We start from the raw sequence: 13,731 nt of genomic DNA, 5'->3' as shown, positions 1-13,731 counted from the left end.
GACGCGACTTACCTTAACCCTTTGGAAATCATACAACAAAATTGAAGAGAAGAGTATCTGATACAACACTTTGTACACATTCAAATGACTTCATATACTATATTTTTACTATGTACGTGCAAAAATAATTTTATGACAATCAGAGGACCAACTTGTATAAAACTTGACTTGCGCGAAGTCAGTAGATATAATCACTTACTCGGAAGCACATTTCAGTTGGAAAAGAAAATCCAGAAAAATACCAAAAAGAAAAAGCAAATACCAGTGGGAATGATTAATTCGAGTGAAATTTACAGAGGAAACTAGAGAAAAATTAATGCAGAATGCATCATTTTTTATTTTTAAAAGTAATTAAAAGTAATAAATTTGTTTCTTTTTCATTAATCGATGTTCGATTCATGAATTAAAATTCGATAAAAAGATATTAAGTGATAAAATTCATAATTTGAGAAATTGAATCTCTAACATCGATATATCAAACTGAAATTGTGTACAGAATTGTTTCTCTACTGCCTTCGCAAAATTCGATTGAACGACGTGCCCGAAAACAGTGAAGATTATTGTAATAACTCGTTCTCGTTTTTTCTCCCTTTTTTGTATATAATAGCAAATATGTATCAGGACGGGGTTGCGCGCTCCCCGTCGCCTAGTCACTCACTCGATTAATATTTCGACGAAATATTGTAGCTGTAACAATCAGACGAGAAACAACCGGCGCAGCTTTCTCTTTCCTGTCCGAATGCAAATAATGATGTCGAATAAAGTAGTAAGAAACTGTTACAAATAAAGAGATCTTTTGATTTTTAATTTGCTCGCGAATCGCATAAGAGCAATCCTAAAACCACCTAGTATCCTTTTCACATACCTTTTGATTTATTTGAAGTAAATCCTGCTTCTAATATGTTCATATAATAATATATTCATATTCAATAACAATATTCACACTAAATTCAAATTCAGTTTTTCTAAGTAATATGCAAAGGTTGAAGTGTCAAGTTCAACCTTTCACGTCCAATTAAAATATAAAAAAAAACATCGTTCCATACGTATTGCGAACCGTTAGGTTTTTCATTTCTTTTGTCACTGGCTGCTTTAGTTTAAAAGATGACATTCTTCTCGCCGCTATTCGTACTTTTACATTTTCCAAATTTAACGTTGTCCTTGGATCCTTGCTAGTCCCAGACAAAGAAAAGGCAAACCTATTGTCATGTGACATTACATGTATCATAAGAAAATCTAACCTAACCTAACCTAACCTAACCTAGGTTATCTCTCTTAACCTGCCAGCATCTAATATACTTAGGAAGTAACCGTCAAGATCAAAGACGTGAACATTGTGGATATTATAATATAAATAATTATTAATGAATGTATAACACAAGATCGCTGACGGAATTGGTATTCAGAAAAAGTTAGTGTACTAGCTTAAATTGAAATTGTTCCATTTCCTTTGTAAAATCAATTATATCTTTATTTATTATTTTCTCGTCATGGTTCTTACAAACACATTTTACTTATAAATTTGTCGCTTGTACATACAACGAAATAATCGATCAAAAGTGTAAAAGTTTGTGTAAAAAGACACATCAGTCTATATATGTTGGAAGATTCAAGAAAAGATAACTCTTAAGACAGACTTCTGTGACTAACATTTTTCCTTCATTATATGGTTAAATTTACTTCCACTTGTCACATATTTTATTACCTATAAATTATTAGTCTTACTTATTATATTTGTAATATATATTTGAATGGTTCTTGTTTGTGAACTTTGATATACTGGTAATCATAGATCTGTCTATCTCTATTTCATTTTCATAAAATCCATAATATATATTTCTTCTAATTTCTTCTAATTTTATCTATATTATTCACATAAGAATGACAAATATGTGTGCCAATATAAATACAAAATTCTTATATTATATACAGACAACTTGATTCATTGGCAAAATATGAGTAGTAGTGGAGCAATGAGTAGGCGTGTGGAGAGTTCCATCAGGAAGAAATTAGAGTCTGCACTGAAACCGCAACACTTTGATGTCATTAATGAATCTTATATGCACAACGCACCCAAAGGCTCAGAGTCACATTTCAAAGTTGTAGTTGTATCTGAGAAATTTGACAAGCAACCTCTCATCAAGGTAAATATTGTTAATCAAATATTGTTATCAAATATTGTTATCAAATATCCTTATCCTTTAATAAACTAAACATTTTGTTTTGATTCTAGAAAATTTGAGTTATTTTCATAAATTGTGAAATTTAGAATAGTAGTTAGCATCATATAAAAATAAATTAAAAAGAACAATAACATTATAAGCATAACAAATCAAGTACAAAATAGGATGTTTTATTCTCATTTTGTTTTTTAATTTTTAATTTTTTACTTTTCTAGCGACATCAGATGATATATGATTTACTGCAAACGGAATTGGAAGAAGATATACATGCCTTGTCTATAGTAGTAAGTATGATTATCATTAATTATTAATTAAGTCTTGGCACAAAGTATGAAATATTTTAGGTTATATGAATTTGTTATCAAAACTGCTGTTAACAATTGCATGTTCTTGTATATATGTCATTATGTTATTATCCTTCAAGGCAAAAACACCGGAGCAATGGGAGAACAGTAATAAAACAGTGGCAGCGAGTCCTGCTTGCAGAGGCGGCTTTGGAAAATGACACTATTCAGTAGTGTCTAATGATCAGTTAAGAACAATAATAATGTAAGCCGCAAGAAAACAGTGTAAGTATCAATAAAAATGTATCTTTCTGTGATATGATATGAATAATGTCCAGTATTTATTGAATGAAGTCACATTGCATATGAAATATCTTTTACAATTGCACAAGAGGTTTCTTACGGCAAAAATCCAAGTTTACTCTGAAAAATTCATTCTCCAGATAACAGTATGTACAACATAACGGAAGTCTAATGCACTTTCTGAAAAATTTTAATTGAATTTAAAAAGAATTTGACCTGTTTAGTTAAATTCAATTTAAAATTAAATTAAAAAGTTTTTGATTTTAGATGTAAGAATAATTTCTTCTCTCTTTGATAATTATTTCTTCAAAAGTGGATTAAACTATAGTTATTTTTAATCGAAACGCATTGTTTGTTAACACGATACAAGCAAATTGTTAACCCCTTCTGTGGCACGGACGCACCGGTGCGTCCAGATCATTTTCGTGTTGTATTGAATTTTAAGTGTAATAACTATTGTTGTAGAATTTTTATCAAGTATTTTTTGGGTCGCTGATTACGAATTTCAACTTAGTTTTTTATAATTTGTTAATGAAAAAAAAACTATAATCAAATTAAAATGTCGGAAAATTGTAATTTTTTTTTTCACACACGGGATGTGTGAAAGTGAGAAAAGGTGAGAGGGAGAAACTGAGGAGAGACCGCGGCGTCTGATAGAGGGATCGGCATCGTTTGACCACAGCGCCTAAAGGAATCCGAGTGTTCGGTAGTACCAAAAAACAGAGGATGTACGACGAAAAGCGAGCAGCGAACGAGTCAGTTCGCAGCGAACAGCAAAAGCGTTTAGAGCGGTTTGATATAAAAATCGTTAATTTAGTGACTTGAGAAATGACCAATTATTTTTATTTATAATATTAAGCATTTCTAAACATTTTAGTCGCCATATTAGATCCGCCATTTTGAATTTCTATATTTTAACCTCAAATTCGGCTTCAGCGACCAAAAAAACTGAAGTATACAAATTATTGAGAAAATCCGCCCCGTCATTCTTTTGGGGCGGTTTCAGTGCATTTTACTAAATTTTGCTCTGCCACGAAAGGGGTTAATGAAATTCATTGTTCTCTCGACCTTTTCTCTGCACTTATTTTATAATTTTATAATAAAACTTCCAATTGATACATTAACAGAAAGAAAGTAAACTAAAAGTAAGTGAGCCAGTAAGCATCAAAGAGAAACTACTATATTTGCGCTAAAATGCGAAACAAGTGGCAACGTCAAAACAGTAGCTACAATATAAAAATGTTGCGACAAGCAGTTGTAACTTTTGCCGTTTGTATTATTTTCAGTGTGTATACATGAGAATATGACATTAGCATAAACATTTGTTCTTAGAGTTTGATAGAAAAAATCGTAATGTCAGTTTCATCGAAAATAGCAATAATTCGCGTGTATTCTCAAGGTTTTGTCGAAACTTTGTCATGCTCTTCAGTGAACAATATCTGACTAAGGTTTTGTAGAATAGAAAGTTGACCAATTATCAGCTGTTAGAAATTTTATTGTTATTCACTCACAAGATTCCGATGTCTGTAGAAGATCGAAGTTGCGAGAACTTGAATACTGCCACTTGCATGTTCTGACGCACACAGCAGCGTTTCACTGGCTATTACTTTTGCTTTCTGATTGTAATTGGATGTGCATTTAATTAATTGAGTTAATTCTAATATATTAAATCGATTTAATCCGCTTCGGTATATCAAATTGATTATATTAGTTAACAACTTTGTACACACTTTATCGATACGAGATCTTTCGGAGTTGCGAACATGTTGTAAATTTGTTTTAAATCTATTTAGGGACATTAGTTGCGAGTAGAAAAGGTCTTGAGAATTTGAGAAATTTCGTGTGACTCGGAGACGACAAGTTGTGCAAACAATGCTACAACCAATGCAGCTGTGTAATGAATAATGAAAGTGACAAAAATAAAATGATGCACTAATGTCATAAAGAGAAGGTGTCCAGTCTTAGTTTTCCCTCATTCTCTATGAGATAAAGCATGTCTGCCATAGATTGCTCAGCTATCGCCTCCTCCGCTCTTTCGTGCATCTGCGAGAGAATCACAAATAATGCGATTAATATCAATAAAACTTAACAATAACCTCCGAAATTCTTGAAACACACTCGTATACCTTCGTCGAATTTATAATTATGCGAATAAGATTGCGAAATTACATCGTGTGATAACGCTACATTGATTTCCCGCAAGTCCCGGCTCGATCGTTAATGTCTTGAGCGAATACTCGCGATCGGGGATTAAGTCGGCTTAAATCGTCAGTCAATACGTGTTCTCGATTGCAAGAAACGACCGAGAGGTGCGGGAATTTACTTACGCCTCTAAATGTCACATTTGTCGGCGGGCATTTGAAGTTTGGTCCAAAGTTAACGGATACAGTCGCGCTTTTGAAAATCGCAATTCCAGGATAGTAGGCGCCCTTGTTAAGCTCGTGGAAAGCATCGCCTTGGTTGATGCCGTTCTTATAGAATATGATCTTACTGCCTTCTAACGGCTTCAGGGCCTTTACCGCCTCCGTCACTTGATCTTTTTCTTCGTAATAAAGATGACTCTTGAATTTCACTAAAGGCTGAAGCGGGGAATCGAAAGGAACGAATTAATTCATAAAGACATCTCGAGAGCTCGGTTGCTCTCGGAAAATTTTGTAGTCTTGCTTGTCGCGAAATCTAATTCACTACGAGAATATAATCGGAGTATCTCGACAATCGCGTCTCTATTTCTGCAATGTTGCGCTCACCCGGTCTTTGTAAGTTTTTGGTATGTGCGATGCGTCGTGCGCGTTCGGAAGGACTATCAAGAAGCCCAACGTGTCACCTTCGCTGTAACCGTCATTATAGTGCTTACCCCTGCTCTCGTGAAATCGCGTGCCTTTCCTGTCAATCGAGAAACCCGTTATTTTTTTTGTATCTCTTTTCCGCTAGGAAATACATATAAATAACAGAGAACGACTAAAAGATAAAGTTAATTTTTAACACGACTTTGCAGAAATATCTATTTGTTATTAAAGCCATCAGAGATTTTGTTAGGCTCTATTAAACATATATTCGTTATTAGAGAGAATATTTGTGAATAAAAGGAAGTTTCATCTTTCGATGAGATATTTTGCCAATATTTTACAATCATGAGGACAGTACCGTGATCTCCAAGAATAACCAAATTTATCATAACCAAGCGGAGTCTGCAAGTTCGCGTATTCTTGTCCCCACCCGAGCCTCGTGGCTGATCCTTCTGGCATTTCTTCAATCGTGGCCTCCCAATACCAAGTGCCTCTGCTTACACCTGCAAACTCGTTGATCAATCGGGATAATCCGAGTATTCACGGTATTCCAGAAAAAAAACTGAACATTATCACGTATGTCTTAATCAAAATCAATATACTGCGGACTGCTGGCTGACGCACAGTGAGTTGCTCTGATCATGCAGTGTCCCTTCTCGCCGGTGACCGCTAGCCTATCCTCGGAGACTTTGAGTTGCGGAGCACGGTCATGTAACGCTAACAACACCGAGCTCGGACTAAGAGCGCGATACAGCCATCCAGGTATGGGTTTGCCAGCCCAATCGCTGCTTTCGTCAAACTCCTGTCCGTAAAATCAACCGTCGTATAATATAATTGGCGACATATTTCATGACGACAAATGATGATATCATGTTTGGAGAACTTAGAGTAGAAATTGCTTTTTCTCCCTTCTTTCCTCTTGGAGTCATTATTGATTGACGACAGAATCAGAACAAAGTGTATACCTGTCGGAAAGGTGCATGAGGATCCGGTTCCGCCAAGATATACCTGTAGCCATCCTTATTGAAAGGATGTTCTAGCGGATAACCATGTGCTGGCAACTTGGGTGCTGCCATGTCGGATCCTCTTCCTTTTTTCCCGGAGCTTGTGCCCGTTCCTTCACCCGGGATCTTGCGTTTCGTACTACGACCTCGCCATCCGCCACTCAGAGGCACTGTATGTTCCATTACGGTATCTTATTAAGACTTGCTTTTGAAAGGCTGCCGCAGCAACGTCGTCCTCGATGATCCTTTTCCCTTTACTTCGATCACCGTTTCTCCTTTTTTGTTAGCGCATTCGTGTCCGCGACAAGATCGATAATTCAATTCTTTCTCCGAGCCGATTGATTAATTTACGCTGGGACGATGAGTCGTACGTTTGCAGATAATAGCGTTAAAAGCGATACGATACAAGAGAGGCAACATCAAAGACGACGTTTGCAGCTTTGTAGTAAGTTAGGGCAAAGTTTATTGAGCCGATTTCTCTGTCGTGATTAAAGCTTGGGTAGTTTGTGATAGCGAGTTGGTGATTGTACCCGCGATAAGATAAGTAGTGACAGATTTATCTGCACACATAGCTGTGAATAAAGCTCATTCTAGGAAACTTTATGTTTCGAGATGTTGCAAAAAGACGAGAACTCAGTCAAAAGCTTGATACATGATAAAGATAAGAAGGAAATGTTGGAATGAAAGTTTAAACATCCGCATATCGAAATATGCAAGATGATATGTTGAAATTGTTAAACTTGCACGTGTATCCTTTGGTCAACTCGAAATCAATCTGGATCTTTCGCGAACAAAATCTGACTAAGCAAATTAACATGTTATTTTGATAAGTTTCAGATTGGTAATATTAATTATTCAGTTATAACTTGATTTTGCACATGAAGAAGTTGCAAAAATCAAGTCGAGCTAAAACTGATGATGATAAAGAAAATAGTACACACCAACATGTTGTATGCCCATTTCGGTGACTTTAAGCTGGCCACCTTTGATCATTGCTTCGTAGTTCGGTTTGATCGATGTGAATTCAGGGCTGATTAGACCAAATACTTGACCTTCGGAAGTGCTCTCGTCCATCGTAAAGAGGGTACCAACATCTTTCAGCAGTGCCCTATGAATCTGGAAAAGATGACATAATCAGAGATAAGATGATAACCAGAGATTCGGGCCAAACTAGAATCTCAGTTGATAACTCATAAATATTTCATTTTTATTATGCGTTTGGTATTTGTGTGATGTATTTAGTGGTAACTATAAAGAAGATATAAAGAAGAATATATAAAGAAGATCGCAATTCGACAGCTCTCGCGAGCGTACCGTAGCGTGCCAAGATTGAGTGACTCTACGGGGCATTGTGGTCATACTTTCCCAATGACAATCGATAAATGGTATGATATCTCTGTCCTTGTGGAAAAGATTCCTTTGCTCGTTCTTCTTTTGACTCATCTGTAGCAGATTCGCAATCGCCGTCACGCACATCTGCGGGAATGCTGAAAGAACAAACGAGAACATGACCTATGGATGAAAAACTTATTTCATATCACACAAATTGTTCTTATTACTATATGCAATTCACACAAATTGTTCTTATTACTATGTGCAATTTTATATTTGATACGATCTGATATACTCACATGCTTGATTTTTCTTGTAATATTCCAAACCAGTTTGTGAACAATTTTTGCATATGAATGTGTAGTTTACCATGAATGGCACAAGCTTGCCCAGCTGATATCCAATGCAGGACTCGTGGAACCAACGTGAACAGCTGGCACAAAGCAGCTCCACGATATTTGGGTTCCTTTCCTTACCACTGCATGGATAGCATTGTCAGAGGCAAGAGTCACAATACAAGAATCATCACAAGAAGTATAGTGTTGAAAAATTTGCTATAGATTGCTTACCAGTAACAATTTCCACTGTCATTGTTTCCAGTTCGTCCTGCCTTCTCGGCTGACTCATCTTGCTTACTACATCCTGGCTTTGGTTCATCCTTTTCATCAGGCTTTGTTTCTGTCTTTTCTTCAGGAATCTCTGTCTGTTCTGACTTATTGTTTGGACTGAAAGAATTATTGACATTCAATATGCCAATTACTTTGTTAAAAATAACTACAATTCTGATGTTAATGTTGAAATATGACTTATATACTATGTTTATTTTGAGGTTTCTTAGTACCCAAAATTTTTAGATTAACATTCTATACATTCAAGTTTCTTCTTTAATTCTTGTATTCTGAAATGTGTCAAAATTCCTGGTTTTATTAAAGAGATTAATTTTTATATCATTAATTCATAAAATTTGAGATTATTGAAACTTTAACTCTCTTCCACATTAATTATCCATATTTACAATCAATTTATCAATATTTACAAATCCTTTAATTACTTATACGTCATTCTATCTTACGATAATTTCCTTTTGCATTTATAAATATTTCTGTTACTCGGACTTTAAACTTTTCAAATCGTTTGACAACAATCAGCAGGCAGGGATAAAAACATAACCCTCATTTTATCTGATAAATTAACCGGTTACAAGATATAAATGTAAGAAAGGATATTGTAGAATATATAGATGAACGTTTCGTACCTTTCGCTTTTTTCCATTGTAAATTACTTTACACTCCACGAAACTCACAATATATCTGTTATAATAATATATTAGTTAATATTGAACAAAGAAACTTCTCCGCGCGGCACTTTCCCACGCGTGCGTAAATACGACTGATTGACCACGTGGCTACCTCGACAAACTCGTAAATATAACGCAAAATGTTTTTTCAAATCCGTAAAAGTTTGATTTATTAAAACTTTGATACGTTACATGTATATATATATATATATATATATATAATAAGAAAATTTCTTTCGTTGAATATTCGTATAATAAGATGGCGGACTAATAAGCCTGATTACCGTTATCCTTCTTTTTATTCACAAGCACTTCATTTTCTATCTTCTTTTAATAATAGAAACGACGATATTCTTTATTTATATGAACGCAACAAAGAATTAAAAGCATCTGTTAACGATTACTTTATGCACATGCAAAGCATTTCTCTTTTCTGCCCTATAATCCTGAATGGCAACAAATTTGTTCTTTTCAGCCTAATGAGAAACTTAAGTTTCCCTCTTTCAGACGTATCTGTTACATTTTTTAGATCTACATATATTTTGAAAAAAAAATAAACAAGGTTTCCGACTGATCACTGGATCGTCAAACTCGAAGGTAAAGGAATCTCTAGTCGGTCATTTAATTTTACTACTTGATAATAAAGCACGTCTGACTTGTCGTCGAGTCGCATCGCGACGCGAGCGACCTCGAGCCTTCATAAAGTAGCGACTCGTAGTGGAGATGTTGGAACTAACAAACTGAGTTTCTCACGACACCGCTAGATGTCGCCGAATAATCCGTTGTGCGTTCAAAATATCGGCTCCGAAACTTGCCTTCTGCAAGCCGCCAAGTTTTGCATGGTTTAACACACAACGATTGGAAAACCATTTTATTTTCAACTTTTACGTTGCAACAACAGCGATAAGACCTAATTTTCGAGAGGTACGACTTAACGATACGTTAGATGCACCACATCAACATTACATGTACGTTTATCCCGTTATTTATCGCATCTCTTCAATATTTAAGGTTATCATTTGAACGTTGAATCAAACGTTGAATTAGGATCTTCGAGTAAGAATGTGCATCAATAACGTTTATTGCTTATTGTAGATTATATATATGTATACGAGCACTTAAAATGGCACGGGATTATTTGAAGAGTGGAATATTTTTCGAATATATTTCATTTTTGCGTCGTAGAATAACGTTGAAGACTAAGCTCGGAACTCAAACTGACCCTAGAAGAGGCCTAGCGTCCTTATTTTTATTACGTGGGAGTTCAGAGTTATTACGTGGGAGCTTATATTGCGCATCGTAATGATGAATCAAGCCGCACAAGAACTCGGGTCATATCCGGACGAAGAGGACGATAGCAATACCTGCCGTTGGGGGGCGGAGGAGAATGTATTTAAGGGTTAATGAAGGGGGTCGATCTCGCTACCGCTGCCACCGCCGCCGCCACCGCCGTCGAACTTTGTAATTTCATGGAACGCGAGCGAGACAGAAACGAAATTTATCGATAATAACGGCGCGAATGGCGGCGGCCGGAACGAAAGGATGGCGTAGCGGCGGAGAGGAACAGGAGGGAGGAGGGAAAGGGGTAAGTGGAAAGTTGAAGGCAGGGCGAGAGCGGTGGCTTCAGCTGACCTTTTTAAGCCGTGAAGGGGAGATTCGGTCTGCTCGACTGGCCCGTCTGTCCCACCCCTGAAGTCCCCGCACCATCACGTAATGATGCGCAGCGGTGCTCAACTTCTTAAAGAACCCGCAGTTGCCATCAGGGGTTTTCAATGAGAGCACAGGTAATTTGCTTTCACTATCATTATTATTATTAGGTAATCTACTATTATTATTTTCTTTACAATTATATACATAATCTTTCGTTCAGTTTAATCAATTCAGTTTAATCAACTCAATTTAATCAATGTTGAACACGTTTATGGATTAATTTTGGCTATTTATAATTTTAGCAAGATTTAAAACTCGAATTGAGAGAAAAGATCACTTTGCTGTAAAAATCACAAATGGAGGCTCCAGAATTCTAGGAAGACTCATGTAGTCAAACGTAATCTGGACTTCATATTGGAAATTCAAAGACCTTCGGCTAGGTAGAAGCTAGGACGGCGGAATTACGAGCGGCAATTTTTCGCGCCTGGTATGAGTATGTATGTATAAAGTATAATATACGTAGAGGGAGAGAGAAGAGGACGCTTCAGGGTTGGCCCAAGGGGCCTCATTCTCTCCCTGCGTCTCGCGCGGGTAATGAAGGGTCTGCCGTTCACGTATCTCGGAGGTGTGACCCCGTACGGCCCTTTTATACCGCGCGATTTTATACTAAACTCGCCAGCATGGTGAATGATGCATTATCTAGAATGTGAAAGCTGTTGGATTGTACGTTGAATCTATTAACGTGCCGCTATTTCCGGCCGAGACAACGCCGGGATGTTGTAATTCGAAATGCAAAAAAATATTTCCAAAATATCTTAGAACATGGTAGAGTAAAAAAATATAAGTGTAAAAGTATAAGTAAAGAAGCCAGTTATGGGAGAAGAAATATGAATAATTAATATCGAAACTTAATAATAATATCACTTATTGATCGAACAACGGTCGTACCGTTGACTTGGACCGAAAACTTCAACAATGCGATATCCGCTTGTAGAGATTTAATTAAGCTACTCGATAATAATCGGAAAATCTAGAAGGCAGGATAGAGCGATGGCCGTCGATAGTTTTCAACATTCATTTCCCATCAGCGAAAAGGTCGTGACTAAGATGAAAAAGAGAGAGAGAGAGAGAGAGAGAGAGAGAGAGAGAGAGAGAGAGAGAGAGAGAGAGAGAAGGAACGAAACATAGGGGCTGGAGGGGAGGGGGCAATTCATTAAAACTGCCGAAGGCGGCGAACGATTGCTTATAGCCTGTACTTGAAGCCGCGCATTAAATCTACGTTATTACAGGTTATTACCGAGTAATGAGAGACCTCCTCGCGCCATTTACGTATCTTCTGGCCTGCCGATGCAATCCCGTTTCTCTCTCCCTGCCCACCCCCCTTCGCCGACACCCAACCTCACCCTCATTCCCCACACATCCCATCTCTCACGTGAATTTGATGCGCGATGGAGAACACCCAGTACGCGTGCAATTTAATTGAGGGAGTAATTTTTCATAAATTTACTTCATGGAAAGAGTGAGAGATTGAAAGAAACAGAGGGAAGGAGGGAGGACGTGCTCGTATTGTATTTAAATCGACGGAGAAAAAGCGACGAGTGATTGAGGAGACACACAAAGGTTAAATTTGCCGAGCAGTCTTTTCCGGAAGAACATAGATCCCTCAAAAATCTACATCACCGTACCAAGTATACCGAAGATTTTGCAGGAGACCGTTTTGAAGTTTAACAAAAACACTCGTCAATTAGAACCTTGCGCGCTGCCGATTCACCGCGTCGGTGAGGGCACAGGGTGCTACTCGAGGTGGAAATAGCGAGCAAAAAGCAGAAATTCCCGCGTCCGGTGCTCCGGTTGGCCGCGCGGCACATGCGCGACTAATTACAATCCTCTTTGATGATTCGCCGCCGCCTTCTTAACTCTCTTCCTTCCCCACCGTCGCCGCCGCCGCCGCCGCCGCCGCCGCCGCTGCCGTGGCCATGCCGTCGAGCTTCACCGACGATCGCGTCGGCCGAGGAATACGTTTTTGAGCTCGTTGTTGGAAAAAAGTGTGCCAGCGAAGAGCTATCTTTCGAATTTTGACGAGGAAGATTGCCGCTGCCATAGAAAAAGTAAGTAATGATGTTATACAACAAAAGAAAAAAAAAAAGAACAAAATCGAAAATTTTCGCATCACTTTTCACCTTGTTAATTTCGTTAAATATATAAGGCTCCTAATCGTTAACTTCAATTTATTGTCCCATTGTTATAGCGGTGTGTCTAGGAAAGGGATCAGTAGTCGGGTGTTTCGACGAACAACCCGAGCCAGTATGACGAGCAAGGTGAAGGTCCTCCTCTGGTAGATTCAGCTGGCCGGGGTTCTCGTACCCGCGAGAGGCTGTTTGCGAGAGAATCGAATCGAGATTTTCGTGGGCAGACGTAGAAAAAGTTCAAATTCCAGCGGCGCAGCTCGCGTTTGCTTTTTGCTAACGCTTACGATTTCTCCTCGCTTCGCCTGACGAATCGTCTTCTCACGCTCGACAGCACGATCGGGATGACGTTTAATTTAGAATCGACCGGCCGCCAGGGGGTTTTTGTCCGTCATATCGAAGCGACGAAATTTCAAGACAAGATCCGAGCGTTTGAAGTCCGTTCTGTATCGGAGATACCTCGTCGCTCTTCTCCTCCTGCTCTTCCTCCTCCTCCTCCTGCTCCTAATCAGACCCGACAGGTCCGATGTTTTGGGGCCGCGCAGCCCGAAATTTCAGCTCCACCGAAAATTCGAATCCGCTCTCTAAATATCTTTATGTAAGAAGTTTCGCTCCAAGGAATATAAATATTTAGAGAAATCTAGAACTTTACCCAGAGTGATCCCGAATATGTAAAAGTGATGATTTCTATCTCTACGAATCATAT

At 37.8% G+C, this 13,731-nt stretch overlaps 2 protein-coding genes across 4 annotated transcripts; one reads left to right on the top strand and one right to left on the bottom strand.

The window, feature by feature from the left end:
- The first annotated feature begins 1,260 nt into the window (after positions 1-1,260).
- On the top strand, positions 1,261-4,715 carry LOC105183424 (DNA-binding transcriptional regulator BolA). The gene is made up of 5 exons (XM_011141519.3): positions 1,261-1,411; positions 1,933-2,144; positions 2,399-2,467; positions 2,608-2,752; positions 4,564-4,715. The coding sequence occupies exons 1-4, from the start codon at positions 1,369-1,371 to the stop codon at positions 2,686-2,688; spliced, it is 405 nt and encodes a 134-aa protein (XP_011139821.1). The 5' UTR covers positions 1,261-1,368; the 3' UTR covers positions 2,689-2,752; positions 4,564-4,715.
- ash2 (set1/Ash2 histone methyltransferase complex subunit ASH2) lies at positions 4,624-9,778 on the bottom strand. 3 transcript variants are annotated; one of them, XM_025303885.1, is made up of 12 exons: positions 9,603-9,778; positions 9,148-9,202; positions 8,462-8,617; positions 8,192-8,370; positions 7,875-8,047; positions 7,502-7,676; positions 6,522-6,730; positions 6,181-6,358; positions 5,915-6,059; positions 5,518-5,653; positions 5,098-5,349; positions 4,624-4,813 (listed from the first exon to the last, which is right to left on the bottom strand). In XM_025303885.1, the coding sequence occupies exons 2-12, from the start codon at positions 9,162-9,164 to the stop codon at positions 4,709-4,711; spliced, it is 1,725 nt and encodes a 574-aa protein (XP_025159670.1). In that variant the 5' UTR covers positions 9,165-9,202; positions 9,603-9,778; the 3' UTR covers positions 4,624-4,708. The 3 variants fall into 3 exon arrangements, with proteins under 3 accessions (XP_025159670.1, XP_011139823.1, XP_011139822.1); XM_011141521.3 differs by lacking the exon at positions 9,603-9,778 and adding an exon at positions 9,474-9,492; XM_011141520.3 differs by lacking the exon at positions 9,603-9,778 and having other exon boundaries at positions 9,148-9,290.
- Between the last annotated feature and the right edge of the window lie 3,953 nt (positions 9,779-13,731).

The sequence above is a fragment of the Harpegnathos saltator genome, unplaced genomic scaffold (assembly GCF_003227715.2).
Source record: "Harpegnathos saltator strain DR-91 unplaced genomic scaffold, Hsal_v8.6 scaffold58, whole genome shotgun sequence".
NCBI lineage: Eukaryota > Metazoa > Arthropoda > Insecta > Hymenoptera > Formicidae > Harpegnathos > Harpegnathos saltator.
Note: the sequence above shows the minus strand (reverse complement) of the source record. Positions and strands in the feature narration are given on the sequence as shown.

What these genes read in the sequence shown, in the direction of transcription:
- LOC105183424 (XM_011141519.3), top strand. Translation starts at nt 1,369, where the DNA reads ATGTATAACACAAGATCGCTGACGGAATTGGTATTCAGAAAAA. An exon ending in GGAATTGGTATTCAGAAAAA is followed by an intron (nt 1,412 to 1,932) that starts GTTAGTGTACTA and finishes TATTATATACAG; the next exon opens with ACAACTTGATTCATTGGCAA. An exon ending in TACATGCCTTGTCTATAGTA is followed by an intron (nt 2,468 to 2,607) that starts GTAAGTATGATT and finishes TTATCCTTCAAG; the next exon opens with GCAAAAACACCGGAGCAATG.
- ash2 (XM_025303885.1), bottom strand. An exon ending in GACAGTGGAAATTGTTACTG is followed by an intron (nt 8,371 to 8,461) that starts GTAAGCAATCTA and finishes CTATCCATGCAG; the next exon opens with TGGTAAGGAAAGGAACCCAA. An exon ending in CTCATGCACCTTTCCGACAG is followed by an intron (nt 6,359 to 6,521) that starts GTATACACTTTG and finishes TTTTACGGACAG; the next exon opens with GAGTTTGACGAAAGCAGCGA.